The following is a 23,548-nucleotide window of genomic DNA, read 5'->3' on the forward strand; positions in this document are numbered from 1 at the left end:
CACAGCCAGGTCCAGCTGGCCTCGCAAAGATGGGAGCCACACCCATGTCTGTTCAGGTGTCCAGTTAAAGGGGTGCTTCTAACCCAGTGCACTTGCTCCTGGGAATGCTGCCCAATTTGCAACATGATTTCTGCCATATTCTGTATATCATAACATGCTGTTATTTATCAGGAGATCAGTATTAATCTGCATTGATGTTAACTCTTCAAAAAATGGCATCTCTTGTATGATATCAGTCAATTCTGGGTTTTTTAAGGTAGGTAATGCTAGTGAACTCTTGATGGATTTTGCTGAAGTGGTATTCCTTATGTTGGCCAACACTTTATCAGCTATCAAAAAGTCAATAAAGAATTTCCCCAGATTTACAGACTGATTATGCAATTGATCTTTCAATATTGGAGTAGGCTGAGCTGCCTGGTAGACAAAACCCTAATAAACCAAAACATCCTCCAGGTAGAGCAGATGCAAAAATCTCATGCCCAGGAACAAAGGCAGCGTGCTTGTGGGCTGGGGTGCTGAGAGGCACTGGGTGTGAAACAGAGACACGATCACCTTCTTCTAGGACAGGCTTTTTTCTTCATCATCATAACTTTTCTAGAAAGCATTGGTGCTTGACTGTGTTTTCCCTTTTGGTAGCCTAGACGTCTGAAATAAGATGCCAAATGTGTATGAGTCCCCTTTAGAGGAGTGAGCTGGCTGCGAGCTGCTCTGAGTCTTGCTGTTACCACGAGCTGGCTCTGGGGGTACTCCCTCCACAGCACCCCCTCTTCCAGGAGCAGAGCCTGCTGAACCTCTCAGCAGCTTTCCAAAGAGCACTGTGCCCTGTCCCAGAAATCCCAGAGGCTCTGGAAACCCAGCCCATAAGGTATGTGGTAATGCTGATAGCACAGCAAGATGCATCTCCTTTCTGCTTTGATTGTTGTGCCTCAGGAGGCACGTCAGGAATCCTGTGACTTTTGATGGCATCAATAAATCAGATAGCATGCTGACAGAATTTTACTGGAATGTAAACAGGCATCCAAAATAACAATGTTTGTAGAGACTTTATTGACGAATACAGTGCAGGTACATGGAAGATGCATGGCTGTGTAGGTTTCCTTTCAGTTTTGTTGGTAAGCAGGAACTGGGGTTCTTTTCCATGTAAATGAAAATAAGTAAAAATATTTATCAGGAGATGACCTTATTTCCCACTCCTCTCTGCAAACAGTGTGTGTTCTCAGTGCTGAGGTGAGACAAGCTCTACCCAATGTAGGGGAAAGGGGAGGAATGTCTCTGTATAGTAAAATTGAGCTGATAAGGGATAATGAATCACCTTCAGCTCAGCTCTGCTGAGTAGTAGCTGCTCTGGGGAACTGCAGGCTGGTCAGCCTTGTCTCAGCCCCTCAGTGGGAAGGGTATGGAGGAAATCCTCCCAAAAGGCTTCTCCAGGCACTTGAAGGACAGGAAGGTAATTGGGAACATTCACTGTGGGTTTACCAAGGGGAGAGATCATGCCTGAGCAACCTCATTCCTTCTTTCATGAGATGGCTGGATCCACAGATGAGGAGAGAGGAATTCTGTCATTAACCTTAGCTTAGGCAAGGCTTCTGATGCAGTCTCCCAGGTCATCCTCGCAGGCAGTTTGGGTGCAAACCTGGGCTGTTTTGTTTTGTTCAGTTGAGTTCAAGCACAAACTGGTGGCCATTATGCTGTAACTGTCCTTGGGAGTCAGGGCTGGGGCCAACACTACTGAGCAATTTCATCAACCATCAGGATGGTGGGATGGACAAACTCCTCAGGCTTGCAGATGACACCAGGCTGATACTCTGGAGGGCACAGCTGCTGTTCAGGAGGACCTCAGTAACCTGAAGGAAAAGGGTGATTGAAACTTCAAAGTTAGACACAACCATCAAGTCCTGCACCTGGATAACCCCGTGGAATGGTGCAGGATGAGGAGCAGCTCAGCAGAGAGGGCCTGGGGTCCTGGAGAACCCCACAGCTGGGTCAGGCTGGGCTTGTGACAGCTCATGGGCACGAGGCTGCCTGGTGTGGGACATGGCAGAGTCACCTCTGGAGCATCCTGTCCCACACACATGTCCTGCCTGCAGCCCCACAAGCTGCACTGGGCTGTGCCACACAGATCCACGTGTGTGGCTGATCCTGGGCAGGGGGACATGGTGGCACTGCCTTAGTGAGCACCTTCTGCTCCTTCCCACCCTGGGAACCCTGAGTGCTCAGGGTGCCCTGTGTCACCTGCACTGTGTCACCTGCTGAGCTCCTCCATGCTGGGGAGGGCACCACAGCTCATCCTCCAAGTCCAGTGCTGAGTCCAGGCTCAGGCTAAGTTCATTTCTAGGAGTAGCCCATATACCCCTTCAATTAGCATGAACAGGGACAAGGGCAGGCAGAGGTCAAGAGAAGTTCAAAATGGCATAATCTCTTTTTGCTGGGGTTCCCAAATGTTCCTGATCCTGCAAAGCTCTCCAGTGTGTTTACCAGACTATTGGAAAAGCCAAAGAACAGGGCCTGGCTTGATACAAGGGAAGTTAGAAATCGAGGGGTTGAGAATAGGTAGCACTGTTGCTTAAAACAGGAGAAATAATTGATTTATGTTATGGTGGAAAATTAGGCTGTCAAGTGAAAAACATTTAAAAAGAAACTCTGTGGTTTCAAGGGAGCTTTTTGCTCTGATTCCTGCTCAGCAAAGAGGGCTACCCCTATAAAGGTCATCAGCTTCATGAGCTGAATTATTAATTCCTTTCATACCACTCAGGGCTTGTAAACAGTATATAATACAGGAAAACAATTGGCACTGTTCACTGAGTGGGCAGAGAGGTCAGGAGGTAAACACTTGTATTGGCAGCAGCAGCTCTTCAGAGCTGAGCAGACTTCTGTCCTTTTCCTCTTTTAGAGCAATCCACTTTCCAGAATCTTAGTCTTGTTGTTAGTCCATATGTCCTCTCCCTTGGATGAATTGTTTTTAGGAATTTAATGGATTACATATAATTGTGAAGATAAAAAGGGCTGAAGGGAAGGGTGGGGGATTATGGGTAGGAGAGCAAACCAGCATTGCCATGTTTCATAAACAGCTGTGTTTTTACACAGAGAGTTTTTAAATCCATCTATTCAAGGCCAGGTGTAGAATAAGCAGTTGTGCTGCTATGTACTTAGAAAAAAATCAGTGTGATGTTGAGATTAATATGTTATAAATACCACCTGCCAGTAGTAGCACAAGACCAGACATGTTGATGTGTTGCTGCCCTTGGATGCCACAGCTGTGCCATGTTCCTGCAGGGGCTGTGGGATCGCTGGGTTCCCAGCAGCACGGGGCATTGAAGGGATTCTGACCCCAGACTTGAGCAGCTGGGTGTGGTGAGCATGGTGTCTGCACTGGTGAACACACTGCAAACAGCCAGTAAAACACAGAATTTCCAAGTATGGCTGGGAAATAGTTACCCTTTGTTGTTTGCAGCCTGTAACGTGGCATTACAGTGAACAATCTAAAATTTCAGGACTTGCAGAATTTGCGCTGCCTCTCTCTAAACAGTTCCCACTCAGAAATCTCTCTTCAGAAGGCACATGCATGATTGAGTTGCTCTTTGAATGATACTTGATGAACCATTGCAGATGTTGGCAGGTGTAGCTTACTGCCCTAAGTGCCTCTGCCCTCGCAGCAGCTCTCAGTGCCTGCCCTGTGCCATCTGGCCAGGGCTGGGCAGTGACCTCTGTGCCAGAGCAGCAGGTAACCTCACAGGGACCATCTGCTGGGCTGCTCCCCTCCCTCAGCCTGCTGAAACCACCGTGCTCAGGGCTCACTCTGCACCACTCTCCACAGAGGCAAAGTAACTTCAGCCTGCACTTACTGCTTGGCTTAACTTGGATCTATGTGAGAGCATATGTAACTTTCAACAGGCAAAAGGATAAAACTTTCCAGGAACCTGAAATGGCTGTACTACATATGAAGAATATATTTTTTTTATTTACAAAACAAGTACAGTATATGGCTTACTAGTTCCTAAATTTGGGAGACTGTAGTATTAAGGTGGGAAATAGGAAGATGCAAAATAATTTTTCTTCTCTGAGCACATCAGAGGCCTGTGCAGTGTAATGCAGAGCCTGTTGGGAGGTCTGCAGCCAGCATGTCACATGCAGCTTTCTGAGCACTGCTGCAGGAGCCAAGCAAGATGATAAATTCATGTGTAGGTGTTCTAGGCAGTAAATGCCTTGGTAATCCAGTGGGGAGTAGGACAGGAACAAGCCAGGGCATTGCTGAATAAATCTGTAATTGTGTTTGTTGCTGTTCTCAGCCATGGCTGGTGTTTAACACGATGAACTAAAGCTGCTGCTTTGAGTAGCTACACCGAGGAGGCTCGGGGTGGTATGGAAGTATGGCAGCAGGATTTAGTCAGTGTGGTACAGTGTCTGCTCTCACGTTCTGTAAAAATGGTCTGCTGAAGTGTTTACTTTTGTTTGTGGTTTGCCTAATTAGAGCAGAACTTTGCACTTTCAGTGTAAACAGTGGTCCTCAGGGAACTGCCTGCAGCCCCAGAAATGGGAATTGCAAGAATGTGAAAGGCAGGATTTGGGCTGGCAGCAAAGCCAGGCGTGGGCTGGAGTTGTGCTCCTGGGGCTGTGTTCTGTGGTTAGGAATGCAAACTTGTAGCGTGCATTCATTGGGTCTTAGAGCTAAACAAGAGTTCCAGAATATATAATTATGTGGGACCTACCAGCACCAAAATCACAGAGATGGAGACTGAGCTGCTTGGCTTGGGTGTTGGTGGTGATGTGCTGAGAGGGGCTGTGGTCTTTTGGGAGAGATCAAGCCCAAAGAATGCATCTTGGCTGTACCTAATCTTGGGTTAACACTGACCCTGTTAGTGCACGATGGTTTTCTCCTGGTTTGAGTCCTGGAAAGGTGGATCCTTTCCAAAACACAGAGGGCAATCTGGCATTTGTTTTTGATCACGTTCTGACTTTGAGGGTTTTCACTGGCAGACACAGGCAGGAAGTTCTGTTTCTTCTTTCAGCTGCTAGAAAATAAAGCTTTGGAGTGTCTTGTGCTTAAAGACACTTGTTTCTGATGCTGCTCCAGATCAAATTCCAGCAGCTTGCCAGCCTTTGGAAGAGGATCTCTCTTCTGATCAGGAATCTTTTGAAGGTTCACTGGCCACAGATGGGAGATCATCATGTCCTTTCATTCCACAGTAAGGCTCTGCATACAGTTTAAACCTGATGTAATTTAGACTTTCTTTGTGCTGGAAGTTGCTCTGAATTGATAGTCTCAAACCATCACAAGTTATAAATTACTAATATGACTGCTGAGAGAAGTGGATCTACAGATAATGTGTATGACAGAAATACCTTGAGAGGGGGAGGCTGATGCTGTTAAAATTACCTGCTCCTCAAAGCAGCTTCCTCGGGTGACTGAAGACATGCGTATTCAATTTCAGTGTAAATGAAAGTTTTCAAAGTAAAACCTTCTCAGTAACATGCACATCACATCTTTCTCATTTTCACTTTCCCATTAGCTACAGATGTGGAGCAGATGAGTTCCTCCTCTCCTGTCCTCCCTGTGAACTCCGTGGGCAGTAAGTACCCCTTTTCTTGCCATGTGGGACGGGGTAGAATTTCTCATTCTGAGGTAATCCAGAAATGTGAATTGATACTCCATGGTAGAGACTTGGAGAACTTTTACAGCTGATGCTTATATATGGAAATGAGGATTCCCATAGCTGAGAGCTGATGAGGTGTTTCTCTCTAAAGTAGCACAGACCAGGTCTGTACATCACTATTTACACCAGCAGAATCCGGTCTCAGTAAGATCTGTTGCCAGCAGAGATATCTCAGTGAAGGAGATGCCTGCACGAGTGATAGAAACCCCTGAGGTGATGTAAATTACGTTGACATGGGAGTCTTTTTCTGTAGTGTTTCATTATAATACTTGAAAATCTATAGCCTGAAATTTCTCATGCAACTGAGAGCAGTTGGTGAAATACTCCTCAATTTCAGGGTAATTCTGGGCCTGTAACTTTTTGAGACTTTGAAAACCCGAGCTGCTGGACACCTAAAAAAGTAGGAATTCAGAATTCCTTCTTAACACTCCATCTAGTGGCATTTGCTGTGCGGCGGGACTGGTCGGTGGGAATCCACTAGATGGCAACAGGCCCATGTGAGACTGGAGGGACTGGGAAACCGTGTGCTTCACAGGGCTGAGAGCCCCTCATTGAGAGCAACTTTTCATCTCATTGTTTGGGAACTCTGCGGATTTTTCAAATGTGGCAGACTTTGAACTGGCAGCTCATTTCAAAGTAATGCTCAGATGTTCACAACTGCTGAAAGCCTCCCAGAGCCAGGACATGGTCCTTTCCACGTGCCTTTGTGCTGGTGGACTTGCACTTACTTTTATTGGAGAACTGTGGTTCCTGTGTGATGGGAGTGAAAATCTGGTTCCTTCCTTTATAGTGAGAGCAGCCCTGTGGAGTGCATGCATGGTAGGCTCTGAGCTGTGAACATGTGTGCACTTATTTGCCTGGTGATTAATAAAACACATCTATGTTGGTATTTAGCTAGGTTTTCATGCAGCTTATCACTTTTATATAGAAACAGGTAATTTCACATGCATATGTAGAATCATTTGTCATCTAGAGACACGTATAGTTTGTGATGATACATTGGCTAATACTCTGTTGAACCTTTGTGGCCTGATACAGCTCATATTTACTCCTGTGCATTGACAGGTATTAAAACATAACTAAATTTCCCATAGTATTCTCCCAGCAGAATGTATCAGCAGAAAAAGGGCAGGGCTGTCCACCATGAGCTGACTGACCCTCCTTCCCCCCTTAAATAACTGTATGTTACTGCCAGTCTGCATTTGTCTAGCTACAGCTTTCGTGTCTGTTATCTTTTGCTAAAATGAAAAATGCTTGTCTGTTCCCTATGGAGATATTTATATAAACTTTTGATAAACTAAATAAACCAAGCTCCTCGAGTTCTTTTGATGTCTTCCTGTCTCTCGATCACCGCTCAGCGCTGGTGGCCACTGCTCAGTCAGGACCATGAGCCAGCCCTCGTGGCCTCTGCTGGGGATGGATGAGCCCTGGAGCTCCTCCTGGGCAGGTGCCCACTGTCCCCAGCCCCAGCTGTGCCCTGGCTGTGGTGGCAGCACCGAGTGTGCTGTGCTCAGTGTCACCCTGATGTGCCCCAGGCAGGCACATCTGCGGGGTGGTGCCTCTGCTAGGCAGCAAACACTTGCTGACACAAACATCTGAAGCTTCTCAAGCATGGATTTAAAAACATTCTGAACGTGCCTGTCTTTCCTTAGTTTTTTTCCCTTGCTGTCTTCCTTACCAAAATTAAAGCAAAAAAAAAAATTCTGGAGGATTTCTTACAGCCAAGTAGGAACCCAAATTTTAATCCTATTTGTACATGCAGAGCATTTGAGAGGTGTGGAATGTGTGCTCAAGCCTTTGGCTTGTCGTGCATTGGCAAACTGGGGTAATGGCCCCTTTACTGTAATTTCCCCTGTTTGTCTGAAATGTCTTATTCAGAGTAATTGCAGTGAATTACTTTCACATGTCCTTGCAGTAAAGATGAACACCTCTGTCAGGGCTTCTGTATTTTCTACCTTCATGCAGGTATACATGAGGAAAACCAGTTGGCTGAAATGTCTATTTAAAATAACACAAAAGTGCTTTCTTGTACATCACGTAACATGTCTCTGGAAAAAATCCAAATTGTGCACTCTCACTTCCGAATGAGTCTGCCAAGCATGCTGAAAATTTTGAGATTTCAAAGGGAGAATGTCAAACTGCATCAAAAATGAGTCATTTGTCTTGTTTTCATAATGTTAAAACAATCTGGCAGGCATGCTTTCGGGCTGCTCACTGTTACACTGCTGTGGTAAATTCCCTGTCCCAAGCCACCACACTTACCCGGGCTGTCAGTGGAAGGGCTTGCTGTGGGTGACTGAAAAGGTCTCTTTGCTATCAGACCCAGGGAGAGGGCAGATTTTTCCTAAAATGGCACTTTTGCAAAGTTCAGTCTGTTTAGTGTGTAGTTGTTGAACTTGGTGGAGCTGTTCTTGTGTAAAATTGAACAACTTTAAGTCTCTGAACAGAGCAAGCAGACATATTTTGAATATTCACCAAACTGGAGTTTAGAAGTCCTTGGTGAGCTGTTCTGACTTGAGCTGTACAGAGGGACACGGTTCCTGTGGGATAGCAGCACAGCATGTCTGAACAGGCTCCTTCAGGATAATCCTGTGAGCAACTGGAGGAGCAAACAAGGCGTAGGAGAAGTGCTTGGAGCCTTTACTGCCCAGGGGATTGACTGACACCACTGCTGAGCAGAGGGAGATCCACCATCCCTGCACCACAGGAGCCTCCTCCCTTTCCTGCCCACCCTGTCCAGAGCCAGGGGCATTTCTGCAGCAGGTATGTCATGCCAGCCATGCAGAAGTACTTGGAGGGCAGCTGAGAGGCTGCTCCTGTGTCTCAGGGCAGTGTCAGTCTGTCTGCCATGCAGAGAGGTGTCTGCTCCTCCCTGCACAGCTGCAGAGCAGGAAGGTCCCTGCCTGCCCCAGGCAGTCAGCTCCAGCTCCTCACCCTTCCAGCAGAACTGAAGCTGGCCCTGCCCAGCACAGCCCTGGAGAACGTTCTCTGCAGCAGTACCTTAAAGCACTATTTTCTGCTTTGTTTCCTCCCATTCTCACCCCTGTCAATCCAAAGCCCCACAGTTCAGTCCCTTTTCATCTCTCACTGGTCACTTTGTAGGACCAGTGCTGTTCCATAGCTTGGCTCACTCAGGAGGAAGTTTAATTTCCTATAACCTGGTAAAGCTGTAGGTTTATGCTTTACTGATGGATTTACCAATTGGGTGTCACTTTTATTAAAACTGAATTAGTTCCTCAACTGTCGTGCTCCTTTAAAAATCCCTGTGCATTTCTTAATTATTTCTTAATTACTCAGATTTGCTCTTGAAGGAGCTGGATGATGTGTCCTGAACTCCTTTGGTGGGACAATGGCTCAGTCTTACACAGTTTTGGGAGGCAGAACTTGGGCAGAGCATTTCTTTGACAGAGGTGTCACTTTTCCTGCTGGCCAGGCCCCCTGGCCATCAGAGCAGGAGGTCCTTGGCTGGCTGGTCCGCAGTTTGCATTCATTGATCAGTGAGTTGATAGCAATGAAAACCCACCGACAGCAATGAATGTTGATTGCAGCCATTAGATGCTGAAGATGCCACGGCACTGCGATGGTGCTTCACTCCAGAGCAGCCCAAGACAAAATTCCCTGGCACGTGCTTTGGGTCTTCCCTTATTCATGGATTCTGCAGTCCCTGGACAGGCAGAACAAGTGCCTGCAACCTTGTGAAGGCTCCTGCTGCCAGAGGCTGCAGTCCTGGGCAGCCAGCTGGGCTGGAGGAGGTTCCACGTGGGTGCCACTGAGGTGCCCAAGCCCCTGGTTGTGTGCCTTGGAAGGGAAGGCTGTTTCCTGCTTGCCTGGCTGCGGGGTGACAGCCTGAGCGCTGGGAGCAGCTGGAGCTGCCCGGGAGGAGCCGCCCCTCACCCGGTGAGCAGCTGCTGGAATCAACTGCAGGTTCCTGGGAGCAATGAACGGACATTCCAAAGCTTTCTCCAGCAAAGCTCAAGTTGCCAGCCCAAATGGAAAGGTTTCCCTCCTGGTCTGGCCTATATTCTGCTATTTTCAATATATACCATGCTCAGATTTGTTTCCAAGTGTCCCATATGGTGTGGATACGTTCCTGCTTTTGTGCTGCCCATACAAAACCTTCCATTGATCTCTTATAGTCCGTTCTGCAGAAATTCTGTGCTAGTATAAAGCTTTAATTCTTTTTTTTTTAAGAGAAAACAAGCATCTCTTATACACCAATTCACTTTTAGAGAAAGCAGAACTGGAAAAACTCAACCTCTGTAGCTCTTAATATAATCTGTAAATCATGACCTGCTAATGGCAACCACATGTGAAATCTCTGAAGGTTCAGGCTCTCCATTGAACAGAGGGTTTGTGATAAACCTCAAGGTACAGTCAACGGTCGATGGTTTTTTCTAGTTCTCAAACTCACCGACAGCGTTGAATGTTCACTGAAGCTATCCAAAGATGACTGTGCACATGCACTGTACAGATTTTCCATGCATATGTTTTCCATAGACTGGCAGTGGAAACACTGCTGAGGACTGCACATTCTTTATTGTAAAGGCTTAAACTGCAAAGTATTTTAATTACGGAATGGAACCTCGAGGACTAATGAATTGCAGAAGTGTAACACTCTGGTTATGGATGCTGAGTTCACTCAGTATTTCTTAAACCAGCTTTGAATATATTGGAGTTGCAGTTGTGGAAAAGCCTTTCCTCTTGTGGATATGCAGGTTCTCAATAGGAGCACTAAGGATGTTTATAATGATTCAGATTTCTTTATAAAGTTCACTTGGAAAAAAAACTGGGGGTGGGGGCTCACCCACAGTGCTAAAACAACAGAAGTGAGAGAAGGGGATCTGCTTAGTGGAGTAATGATGTCTGTGTTTCCACAGCGCCTGTCCCTGCTCTTCTTTCCCCTAAAAAGAGGAAAAAGGGGTTTAGTCTCTTTAAATCTCTATATTGCATCTAATTATCTTCACCTTTTCCACTTGGCTTGCATGGTTCCACAGGGATGACTTATTTGCAGTTTGTTTGTTAAAAAGTAAATCTGCTGCTGTATCTGAAATAACTTTGCTATGAGTGCAGTGGGCCTACAGAGTCAGTGGGGATAATTTATTGCTTAAATGCTGGAAAGTTGCTTTAAATTCGGAGTGTTTTCTCTTGTTGTAGGGATCCAGCAGTTTCTCTCAGAATATCCTGTGCTGATACATGTAATTGAACAGTAAGTGTATTGTCTAGTAAAGTACTTGAAGCAATCTTGCTCAGGAATACAGATTGTAGCCTGCACTTAAACTGATTGATTTTAATGGAATCATTAAACATCAGCTGATACTGAAAATCAAAAGAATTCTCCAAAAATTAGTCTCACCTTTTTCTTGCCATCATTTGGAGTAGGAGCTGGTGGAAAGAACAAAGACAATTTGAATTAATCACAAGCAGTGCTCAGCCTGGAGTGTTAAGCCTCAGGAGTGTCCCAGTGTGAAGGGTGACTACATGTGGTAGGTATAACATAAATCAGGGAAACTCAGTTCAAGTCAAGCATGAAATTTTGGTTTTAACAGACCAAAACAGTGTGTTTATATTTAAATGACATTGTGAGAGAGGCTTTCTTCTCAATTTACTACTTCTTCCTCCTTTATCCCTCCAGTGACCTTCGAGGTAGGAACTTTCATCTTCTTGTTTCACAATTTCAGAGCCTGAATTTCTACTGTAAGTTAAACTGTACATGTTATTTCTATATCCTGGCTGCACACTCCTTCCCCTTTGCAAAGTTCAAAGCTCTCCATCAGATTTTTTGGACAGACTCTGAAATTATAAAATAGCTCTCTGGAAACTGTAATGGGCAATATGTGCAAGGCACACTCCAAAAGTGATGGTCTGCATGAACCTTCAGCATACCTTCCTTTCCCTCAGACTTCTTTCACCTAGGAAGCACTGAAACTAGACCTGACAGCTGCCACCTCTATTGCAATTCCTTAATTATTATTTTTTGTTGTGAAAAAGCATGAAGTGGACCCTCCCCAGATGCTGACAGGGGTCCCTGAGAGCCAGCTCTGTTCTCTGCATGAACACCTTGTAAGCTGGGGCCCTGTAAGGCCACCAGGCAGCAGGCAGTGCCTGCTGAACAAGACCTTTTCTATTAATTGAAGTATTGAACATCGGGAGCACACGGGGGTTCTTTCAAATTACAGTGGAGAATGGCTTGCTGTATGAAGAAAATGGTTTCTTCAAAATTTGCATACAAACCCTGAAACACAGTGGCTAACCTGTTTGTAAGAGGTAGCTGTTCAGGATTGAGTTAATTTGGTGCATGTTTCTTGTGCTCTTTGTATTTATGGTGCCTGAACAATTCTTACACCCTAATCCAATCATTCTACTGGCTCCTCACAATAAGGGTTTTATTTAGCAGGGCAGGAATCCCAACAGCACTGCCCTAAAGTATCACTAAATAAATTTTACATATGCATCTTGTAGTAAAACAGCTTCCCTTTTCCTCCCACCCCTGTGCTGTAGCTGTGACTCTCATGAGGGAGGTGTGTGACCCCAGTGAGGAAACTGGGGCCAGGATTGTCCTCAGCACATGACAGAGTCTTCCTGCCTGCCTGGAGCATCCACAGAAATGCCATGTGCAAGCACAATTGCTTTGTCCTGGAACAAGCTTTAATTGTATTATAAAAATGTGTTTTCTTTGTTGAGGTAAATGACTTCAGCAGGGTAAGCATGCAAATACCCCTTGGGGAGACAAGAGCATGGAATTGCTGCCAGTAATTTTAGTTATTGCTGTTTCACTGAAATTGGGGTGAGTGTTTAATTAGCAGTGCCACGGCCAAACACTCAGATTCAGCAGTCTTCTACAGTGAGCACTGGAGGTTATTTTTAACTGTCCAAAAATTCCTTGGGACTACTATGTGACAAGTCTGGGGGCTACATAAATCTGGGGGACAAAGTCACCAATCTGTTCCATTTGCCCTTTTAGAACACAGTGCTGTGATGATGATCCTAGAGAAAACAGATGCAGAGCTCTTCTGGGACCTGGGAGAAATGCTGTTAGTACCAGTTGCCAGTGATTTAGGGAGGACTGATCAAGTTCTTTTAATCTCATTCTAAGTTGACAAGCCTGCTTGTGGATGCAACATACCCTGGACTTTTGTAAGGTGTTTGACTTAATACCAAATGACAATTTAAACTGGTATGATACAAATCTGCTGTGGCAAATGTTAAAAGGATTAACAAATGACAAATGGGGAGGTCTAAATGCAATTCCAAGTGGGAACTTGATCCAGTTGGCGCAGCCTTAGAATGACTTGGCCACATCCTAGAGCATGGCTTTAGGCCTGGGGGAAACACAGTATATCCCATATGAGCAGGTTTGGGGTTTTAGGCAGAAGAGTGACACAGATTTGGATCTCTAGATAAATCAAGTGCAAGTGAATGCAAAGTTCCATGTTTGGGAACAGGGAATACAGACCATGTGTGAGGATACAGGGCTGGGCCCATGAACAGTTCTTGCCATGGAGATAATTAACTGCATGTGTGTGCACAATCTGACTCCTACTACTGTGCAAACAATGAAATGTTGAACAGCAGCACAGGCTGGTGCATCTGCACCTAGTTCTCCTGAAAGTGCTGAAAGGATGGATGCTTTAGCCAGTTCTGGCGCAGGCTGCCCTGAAGACATCACTGAGCTGAGCAGGTTTCTGAAAGTTTTCAGTGGAGAGCAATTAAAGACTGTCACCAGGAAAATCAGGTTCTCTGAGGGAAACCAGTGAAGGTTCAGGAGTTCTGTCCTGTCTCCTGACATCTTTACCTGCACAACTGAGCCAGTCAGAGCACAGCAACCCTGTCCTGGCGTTGGGAATGGGTCTGGCTTCACAGCAGGAAGCAGAACCTTGGCAGTGGGTGTTAGCAGGGAAAAATGGCTTGAGTCTTCAGAAACTTAAGGCACCAACTTGTGTTTCAAGAGCATATGAAAGAGTGGAAAGCTTTTTTGACCTGTTGGGATGTGATTTTGCAAGAAAATTAGACACTCGGGCTTGAAAAATGCTGGGCTAAGACTCAGCAAGTGATTTCAACTGAAAAGTAAAGTAAAATTATTTTGGTTATGATTTTTTTCCCCAAATATTTTAAAATCAGGCATTTATGAATGAGGTACTCTGAATGTTCTTGCAATCTGACATCCCAGCTTGAGTAATGCAATGCCCTGTGTTTTTTTAGGTGCTTCACCAAACTCTTTCTGAGCTATCAAAATGGTGAAATAGATGCATTTTTGAAGTGAAACTTGTTTTATGTTTCTAGAACAAACACACAAGCTCTCAGAATCAAACTCTCCATCTCCTGTGACCTCCTAAAGGAAATAGTTGTCAAATTTGGGGCTGGAAGACACAGCCATGGGCAGGGGCTTCCTTGCTGACCTACTTAGCCAGGAGTGACAGGATTAGAGCCAGCTCACTGCCCTGTGCTGTGCAAGTGAAGGGATCAGCACGTGATGTCTCCAGCCCTGCCTGCCCCACACCACATTTCCCCAAGGGCTGGGCACAGTCTCCCCCAAGCAGGCTGGGAGGGCACCAGGAGCTCCTTCAGCACTGCAAGAGCTCCCCAGCACCCAAGGGTGGTGGCAGGGATGGGTTTGGAGGGAGCTCCATTTTTGAACTGTTTGTACCTGGACTGGAACAAAATGACCTCAGCCCAGGATGTCTCAGTAATGGTGTCGTCATCTCATTTCACAGAACTTCAGAAATTGTCTTTGTTGGGAAAAAACTATTTTAGATGTCTGGGACCACTGCTGAATTGCAGCTGTTGGCTGTAATCAATAAAGCAGTTCTGACTCTTAAAATAAAATCAAACCAGTGGCTAATGGATGTTTGGAGAACGCTACAAGGAGGAGAAGCTTGCATATTTCCTGCTAATCATCTCCTGTCTTCCAGACATTTTTCAACACACAGACTCCTGGAGACAGACTTCTGTGCGTTCAGTCACCAGGAATGCATTTTTCTTTTCATGAATTTGCACAGCTTCCCTGTGAACTTTTATCCCCTGTCTTTTAAGATAACATTTGTTGCCATGAGGATGATTGGCTGTGTTAGATCCATCACTTTTAATGGAGAGGAATCTCAGGTGTCCTCCTGATGGATTCCTGCAGCTGCACTATGGCTGGGCACATCTAACGCTGGGTAAGCAGCTTTGTGAGATATAAATAACCTTGTCTTTTCTGCTGTATTAAACATGCTCACAGGTCTCCATCACTGAGGACTGCGCTGCTCCAGACCCAGGATGTGCTGCATTTATGCTGGTGGTGAATTTAGGATAAGTGCTTCTTCAGAAGGTCCCCCTGTGCTGACTGCTCTTCTTGGCTGGCAGCTTTGTGTCTGTGAAGATCAAAAGATTTCCCATTAGCTGTGAATTCAGGCATAGTTCCTGTGCCTGTTTTGGGAAGGAGAGAGATGATCCTAAATGCAGACGATTCTGTTACTGAGATTGTTTTCCTTCTTTTAGCTTTTTAGAAATTGCTGGCAGAGTCATCAGTCTGACAGTTTTCACAAAAATCAGTTCCTGTGTGGCAGAGCATTGCCCTGTTGTGCTGAGGTTGGAAGGAGCTGGACCAGTCTTTGCCAGGGCAGGGAGGGCAGGAAGCACCACTGGTTCTCCTGCTGCTCCCACGAGTCCAGCTGCGGTTCCCTTGTCATTGTTTCTGCATGGATAATGTAGCTGGATGATGTCAGAGAACCCTGGCTTTGGAGTGAAGGTCTCCTTGGCTTTGGTGAGCAGTGCATTGGGTGGGCTGACCCCAGCATGATGCCTGCCCCTGGGTGTGTTTCACAGCAATCACTTCAGTTTTCCCATGGGAGATACTGAAGATGTGCCCAGAACCTGCACTTGTAATAGGCAAACATGGGGAAAACATGGTTCAAAGTAATTGGGAGAAAAATCTGAGGTCTGTTTTGTTGAGATGGCTTCCTGTGACTTCAGACCAGGGACGTGACCCCCCTGGAACTGCTGCCATGTGTCCCTGTTCACACACTGATCATGCGCAACACTAGAAAAATACAGAGTTTTTTCAAATATGCTAATTGGGACTTTTATATTTGATTCCCTGTTTGGAATATTAGCAATTCCATATGGATAAAGCTTAGGTTATCTGCTTGGGAAGCAGTATGGATGGAGAGGGATCAAATGGAGGATTTGCTTTTCATAATCATAATGTCTCCTCGTGATTCGTTGATAACTGTCCCTTTGAAGATAATTAGTTCCTGGTTTTCATCTTTATGATCCAGCAATTCTCATCTGATAGACTTCAAGATTTGAAGTTCTTCTCAGAAGAAATACCTGTAAAATCTCACTTTTTGGCTTAGTTTTGGCAGTGTGGCACCTCTGGGTCAGTTTTATGTGCCACCCTGTAAGACTCCATTTCACAATACACTCACCGCAATAAAATTTTACTTCCAGTAACTGTATAGAACGGAAGCAAAGAAAATGACATGATGATGACATTGTAATGAACAGGAAAATGAATCCTTACATGGCTTTCTCCCTCTCCTCCTCGCAAAGGTTATGAGATTTCTTATCCCTTGCCAACACCTGGCTTAGCCAGACGTGTGTTATTCTTTCCATGAGGAGTGTCCTCCTTGAGCTGAGCGGGTGCTGCCACACAGGACAGGTGCCCTGATGTCACTGAGCCTCTGCAAGGTCCTGCTCCCATCCTCTGGCCGTGGTCACTCCCAGTCAGCCCCAGCAGTACCACAAGGCCTGGATGGACGTGCTCTGGGCTGACAGGGAAACATCACGCCCTCAGCACGGTGCCATCCACACCACAGATGGATTTCCTGTGTTTCCTTGCTCTTTTTTCCCATTCTCACACCAAATTCATTCAGCCTTGTTTACTGAATGGTGGTCTGAACGTGCAGTGTTGGCTTCAGAGCTTCAGCTGTGTTTCTGTGAGACTTTCCTCCCACTGTGTGTGGCTCAGCACATCTTGAACTGCTCCTTCAGGTGTTAACATTTAAAATAGAAGTGTCTTCAAAGACTTGTAGAACTAACTGTGATTTGGGGGTAAAAAAAGAGGCGGTCTCTTCTATCTGGTTACCAGGCAAATATTCCGTTGGAAGAAACAACTTCCTCCCCCACCTCTTATATATTTAATTTCTTTGCTTTTGCGTGCTTTTAAATATTGGATGGATGTGAATATGACCCCCAGGTGGGCAGGACTCTGCCATTCTTCTCTGAATTATACATTTAGCCTATTTAAATGCAGCCATCATGTGAAACAAAAAGGAGAAAATGTACTTATGTTCATTTAGAAGAATGATCTTTGGATAACGTCACCAAATATTGCAGGGTTTTATCTTGCCTATAAAATAAATTGGTCCCGGTGTGCTGTGAGATGCACATAGAAGTTTGAATATGAAAGTAGTATAAAATTCAGATGAGTTGGTAGAACTGGCTTTAGAATTTTGAAAAAATGGGAACAGATTTCCTAAGATTGACGTGTGAGGGAGGGAGGGACATACCACAGATTTTCATTTGTGAATCTCAACCTACTGGCATATTTTGTTTTCTGGTGCCCTTTCTCCCGATGTTTGATTGTATGACTGACCTTTTGTCCTGGGGTGTGATGAGAGCACAGGTGTTCCAGGTGTGCTTTGTGCCCCAGCATGATAAAGCCACAGAGACTGATGATGATGGTAATGCTCAAATTTGGTTGATGGTCTTTGGATTGTGAGTTCTGCAGTCACTTCAAGATTTTTATAGTTGTTTTTCTTTACACTGAACTCACTGGTGTTTAGAAAATGGTTTCTAATATTTTAAGATACACCTCCTTGTCTTCCCTCTCACCAGTACTTACACCACCAGCACGGGGTTTGCACGGGCTCTGTTCTAGTAATTGCTCTCTACCGGAACAATTAAGAGCTGTGAGAGGAGAGGAAATTTGGCTAAAATGTTCCAAATGGAAATCTGCTTTTATGTGGTTTCAGAATGACGACCCAGCAAGCATAGGTGGATGTACTGTGAAGTGTCAGGATTCAGACAGCACCATCCTTATCCTCAGTAAACAGGAGGGGCTGGGAGGGACGTCTGGATCTGGGCAGTCCACACCAACTCTCCTCCCAGGGCACCACAAAGCCTCACAGGTGCAGACAAAACAGCCTCACTCACATATTTCAGCACTTCCTTCTTTTCCAAAGTAGATGGCAGAAATATTGCATCTACACACTGGTTACTGAAGGCAAAAAATGAATTAAATAGGGCAAACAAAGCTGGAGCTAAGCTATTATGTATTTCAGACTGCTTAGTATTTGCCATGTGGACCAAATGCTTTAGATTATAAGGCATAAGCCTTTCAGAACCTTATTTTAAAATTAAATGGATGACAGGCACAGGTCTGCTGCATGGATTTGATTTTCTTTGTGTCTTAGCAGAAGTAGTAAGCAATGTCTCTAAGTATCTAATAAAGCTATTTTCTGCTATTACAGAAAGGTTTGCTATGAGAAACAGAACTGAGAAAGGATCACATTTTCAATAAAACAAATTGAACAGATTCTCAGAAATCTAGGTCACAGTAACAGATGACCTATACATGGTCCTAGTTTTTGATGCAACTGTCTAATCTGCTCTGAGAGTACTAGCCAGACATCATTCCTAATTGACCTTGATATTCAGTGAACAGAAAGAAAGCTAAAGCCACATGATATTTAAATCTTTAGCAGAAAATAATATATGGCAAACTTGAATGTATTCTGTTTTGTAACTAGGACCTTTTTAATGTGAACCTTGTCTGCCAATGTGTTGATCATCTTAACAGTCTGAATTTGAGGCTCTACCTAAAGAGATGAATCTGAGTAGGAAGAGCCACTCATCACAGCCAGTTGCAGGGGAGGGTTTTCTGTCTGTCACATCAGCACCCTCTGTACCATGGCTGCCCTGGTGGGCTCCCCCAGCCTCCCCAGGGAGGAGCAGCCTTCTCAGAGGGTGAGAGCTCTCTCCGGGCCTGCACTGGGGGCTTGGCTCCAGCAGGAGCCCCGGGGTACCCAGCCCTGGTTATGTAAATGGAGCTGCTGCCACTCCAGGGCACTGGCGTGCGTGCAGCTGGAAATGTAAATATGGGAGATTGGGAATTGCAGTGCGTGGTGAAACCCTGACCGCTTCTGCTCCTAGACAGATGAATCCTTTTTGTTCATGACACCAGACTCAAGATGTAGCACTACTTACAGAGACACTGTGGACTTGTACACGGGAACAGAGGGATAGATGTGTGCTCTAGTGCTCAAGTAATGTGTGCTCAAAGCTTGGAGAAAGCCAAGTAGGAAAGCCTTGAATACTCATGACAAGGTATTTTCTAAGAGAATTATAAACTGATTTGGTTACCAAATTGAGAATCAGTAAATGTATTGATAGAATTTTGGGGATTGATGCAGTGCTGGACTCACTGCGTTCCAATGTGGCTGCACTGGATCAGCAGTGCCTGTCCCCAGTGCTGGAGCACCCAGGGCACAGAGCCCCTGTCCCCTGCCTGGGCTGGAGCCCCCAGAGCACACAGCCCCTGTCCCCAGTGCTGGAGCAGCTCTGAGCTGGGGGCAGTGCCATCAGGGGACACGTTAATGCTCCACGTGCTGCCCGTGCTCATCCATCGCACAGAGCCTGGCCTTTCCCAGGGGAGCACCAGGGTAACTGCAGGGCTGAGCAGTGTGGTGCTGCAAACCCAAACTGTGCAGGATCCCAAAGCTGCTGTGGTGCAAAGGGACCTGCTACCAGGCAGCAGAATTCCCATTCCCAGGCTTCCTGCAATATTCATTCCCACACAATTGCTAATGCAGGAGGGTTCCTGGGTTTGAGATGCAGCACTCAGCACTCAGAAATGTGCAGTTTTACCCAGGTCACTGCTGGCAGTGGGGTTCATTTCTTTGTGTTATGGTACAGGGCAGCTGCAGATGGTTTGAGCTACTCTCAGGGAGGGCAGGAATGACTGAAGCCTGTTTGAAAAGGTGATGTCATCCGTCTGTATGTCCGTGCTGCTTCTTAGGGAAACGCATGCTTCCATGTTATCCTTGTATCAAAACACCCAATTGTTATCTTTTGAGTTCTTAACATTTGAAACTGTTGAGCACTGTTAATCAACACTGTGGGTCTGAAACGATTACAGCATCTGCTGGCTATTATTAAGATAAAATGAAATTCTTAGGATTCCACATTTTTTGTTAAATTGCCAAGTGTATTGTGAGATCTCAGCATACCTGACACATTTTTATTGGCAACCAACCCTGTAATGCAATACCATCTATTAATGGTTGGATTATGCACGCGCTGCTCTTCTGCATCTGCTGCAACTTCCAAGGCTGTTAGTGCTTGTGACAGTGCTTCAGGCTTTATAAGCTTTCCCTTAGAACAGTTGTAGCTGGAGTTGTGCACACTGACTTTGGAATTATCTGTTATTTCTATGTGCAGTTTAAATAAACCCTGACCACATGAGAAGAGCCATCAGCATCCTTTTCTTACATGCCTGATGGGATTATTGCCGTGTCCAGGCTGAGTCTGCGGATGTTGTTGGGGGCAGGTCATGCCCAGACATTCCCCTTGTGTTTGTTTGGATTGAGCAGAAGTGCTTTTTGCCTACCTAGAATGGTCTGGTTTCCATTCAGAACTATGTGCTTAACAGGTACTCAAAATCTTACGACCCAGTTGCAAGGACTGAATTTAACTTTTCAGCACATTTTTTTTTAGACAGCACTTTCAAGGGGTAGGTTTTAACATTAGCATCTGGATGAATATTAAGTATTAGCAGTCGTACAGGTAACAGAAAAGGTTGCTGCACATTAAGAATACCATAGAATTTCATCTAAAAGTGTGTTGTAGATAGAGCATCAATATCCTTAACATTATAAAATAATAATGTTTTTGTTCAAAGGCCTACTTTAGGTAGGTCCTTCTGGGCTTGTTAGTACCAGCAAGAAAAGAAAAAATCAAAATAGGTGATAAGAATTGGGCTAGATTACAATCAAGCTAAGTTCTGCTGAGAACTAATACACCCAAGGCATTGTACTCCATGAGGAAGAGAATTCAAGGAAGTTATATAATTGCTCAGACAAAACTGACTCCTGTGAAAAGTATTTACATTCATTCACATTTATATTTTTAATGTTCTGAAGTAACAGCTGAAAATTCCATGAGCTGGCCCCTCACATGTACGAGCCCTTGTCAGTCATACAAGAAGCACATTTTTTAGAAGTGTGTTCTTTTAGTCATCCAGCCTTTTTTTGTCCTTCTTTGCTCAGGACCAGTGGAAGCAGGTCCATCATCTGCCTCGTGGGCTGGTGCAGGGCATTAGCACTGCTCTCTCAGGTGTCTCCCTGGAACATGGACCTTCCTTACTTTAAAACTCTTCCCCTTTTCCTGAGTTCCACACCAGGACTGTGCTGATAAAAACATGCTTAACAGCAGTAAACAGCCCAACGTCTGTTTCTGTATTTTATGATGCTTTGTATTGCTGCAGTTCATACCAAACACACACAATTCCCAGCTGCAGTACCCAACTCTCACTTTCATTGTTTTTCCTGGGTGAAGAAGAGCCAAGTCATCCCGCTGGTGCTGCAGCGAGGCTCGCACCTAGAGACACCCTCACACTGTGTGCCTGGCGGAATTCTAACAGCCCAAAACCCCGCTGGACCGGGAATTTCATCTGGCTCTGAGGTGGTAGGGGAGGTAGGATTTATGGAAAAACACAAAAAGAGAGCAGGACCAGCCCCAAGGCTGCCGCTCTTTGGGCGAGGAGCGCCCCGAGCCCGCGCGCGGCGCCGCGCACAGCGAGGGGCTGGCTTCTCAGCTAATAAAACCTGCTGGTTGGTTTTCTAATCTCGATAATTTCTGCTCATTGGCTCCAATCAGCAGATTAAAGCCCAGTCTCCGAGCAGTTCTCATTTTAACTCCAGACTGGGGGGAAAGTAGGGGAAATGGGAGGTACCAGACACCGAGCAGTTTGGTTTTTCTTATTTATTTTTGTGTTTGCCAAGTTGACACAACTGAACAATGTTCTTCTCCACAGCTGGTACTGGAGCTGCATGGAGTAAATTTACTGGACCTTTTAAGATGAAATAAGCTGCCCAGCCACGTCCCCTTACAGCCACCACTAAACCAAGTCCATTAGAACATCACCCCCTCTCAGGCTGGACATCAGCTGCCTCGGTAACAAATCTCAGCTTTTATAAACACTTTGAGGTTTTTTTGTTCTCAAATTCTAATTCTCCCCCATTCCTCCTCCCCAAATTAAAATCTCCAGCCAGATCATGCTTCTGCCTTCCAGACCCAGGGCAGCTGAAAAGTAACCATATAGACTTCATGATTTTATGTACTGCGACAATAAAGCTTTTATGACATTCTAGGTGGTTAAAAATGGCAGTCAGGAGCTCTTAAACATGGCACAGGCATGTTGCTGTTCTGAACCGACAGACCTGCCAACAGTGCATCAAAAGCTGTAATTTCCTGTGCAGTGAAGCCCCTATCTCTGCTGCCTCCAGCTTTGTGTCCCAGGGCTTGTGCCTGTGTGCTAACAAATCTCTATTGTCCAGCGGGGCGAATAGTGGCTGGGACCAAAGAATTGCTGTCTGGTTTCTATTCAAATCCAGGTAGTCAGAGATATGAATGGAGTTTCTGGAACAGCCATGTGAATAACCTCTGCTCTGCGTGGAGCTGCAGGCGCTGCGTGGCTGCTCCGCGCCGCGGCCAGCATGCCACTTGGAAATACACTTTTGATGCTCCTCGTGGCTTTTAATACTTATTAACTTTTAAAATATGCTATCTCACATTCCTGGACAAAACAAGGAGGGCAAATCGTCCCCTTCTCAACTTGCTAAACTTGTGGAAGAATTCTACTTAGAGCTTTCATAATGGGTTGTTTTTGCTGAGGAAACGATAGGAAAAGTTTATGAAAATTATTTCCTTAGAAAATACCAGATTTTTAAGTGTGTACTGAACATCTTTTATCATGCACAGAAGCCTAAGCACCACTGCAGAGGATTTTGGGAGAAAATAAATTTCTTTTGGATATCATATACACAGCCCATTGCAATCGTCACAGTAAATCACTGCAGATGGTTTGGGGGAGCAAATACATTAAATTTCTTTTAGATATTGTATTGAGTTCACTGCAATCGGCACAGCTAATCACTGTCGACAGTCTGGGAGCAAATATGTTAAATTTCTTTCAGAGCAAGTTACGATAAAAATTCCGCGTGTGATGGAGCAAGAGTTGGTGGAATTCTGCACGTCGGGGCTCATTTTATTGCAGTTCTTTTTGTATTTTTAATGATTTTGTTAATTAACATGAGGCTTATGGAACCGAGCCCTGCATGGCCACAAAACCAAGCCGCCGAGCCGGGGCCGTCTCAGCCCTCCCCGACCGCAACTGTCGCTAATCCGTCGCCGGTCGCGATAGGGTCCGCGGGCGGGGCGGCCGAGCGCTCGCCCCCGCAGGTGCCACCGGAGCCAGACAAAAGGGGGACCGGGGGCATCCTCTCTCTCTCTCCCCGCTCGCCGTCCCCGCCCGGGTCTCGGCGGTGCCGGGCGCTGCCGCCGCGGGGCGGGGACGGCGTGTCTGGGGCTGCCCCCCTCCTTTGTGTCCCCGTCTGGCTCAGTTCCTCCCCGCCAGCCCTCGGGCGACACGCGTGTCTGGTTACCGACCCGGACCCGCGAGCAACTTCCAGCGCCGCGGAATCGCTCGAGTTTCTCCTTCTTCTTCGGGGGAGGAGGGAATAAAGCGGGGAGGGGAGAGGGGGGGGTAAGGGGGAGCTACTGCCTGTTCCCCCTCCCCCGGTACCGGCGGGGAGCGGCTGCTCCAGCTGCGTTACATTAACGGATATATATATATATACACACATATATGAAAAAAAAAAAAGCGCTTCTGTTGGAGAACAAAGGAGCACGTGCAG

At 45.7% G+C, this 23,548-nt stretch overlaps 1 protein-coding gene across 3 annotated transcripts in view; it reads left to right on the plus strand.

Annotated features, from left to right (window-relative positions):
• Nucleotides 1-5,521: 5,521 nt before the first annotated feature.
• NR6A1 (nuclear receptor subfamily 6 group A member 1) overlaps nt 5,522-23,548 on the plus strand; it is a 59,761-nt gene continuing 41,734 nt past the window's right edge. For all 3 annotated transcript variants that reach the window (XM_030961231.1, XM_030961229.1, XM_030961232.1), the window contains exon 1: nt 5,522-5,567. In XM_030961231.1, coding sequence (XP_030817091.1) covers nt 5,525-5,567 — 43 coding nt within the window. In that variant the 5' untranslated portion in view covers nt 5,522-5,524. The remainder of the gene's footprint in view (nt 5,568-23,548) is intronic.

Source organism: Camarhynchus parvulus, chromosome 17 (assembly GCF_901933205.1).
Source record: "Camarhynchus parvulus chromosome 17, STF_HiC, whole genome shotgun sequence".
Taxonomy (NCBI): domain Eukaryota; kingdom Metazoa; phylum Chordata; class Aves; order Passeriformes; family Thraupidae; genus Camarhynchus; species Camarhynchus parvulus.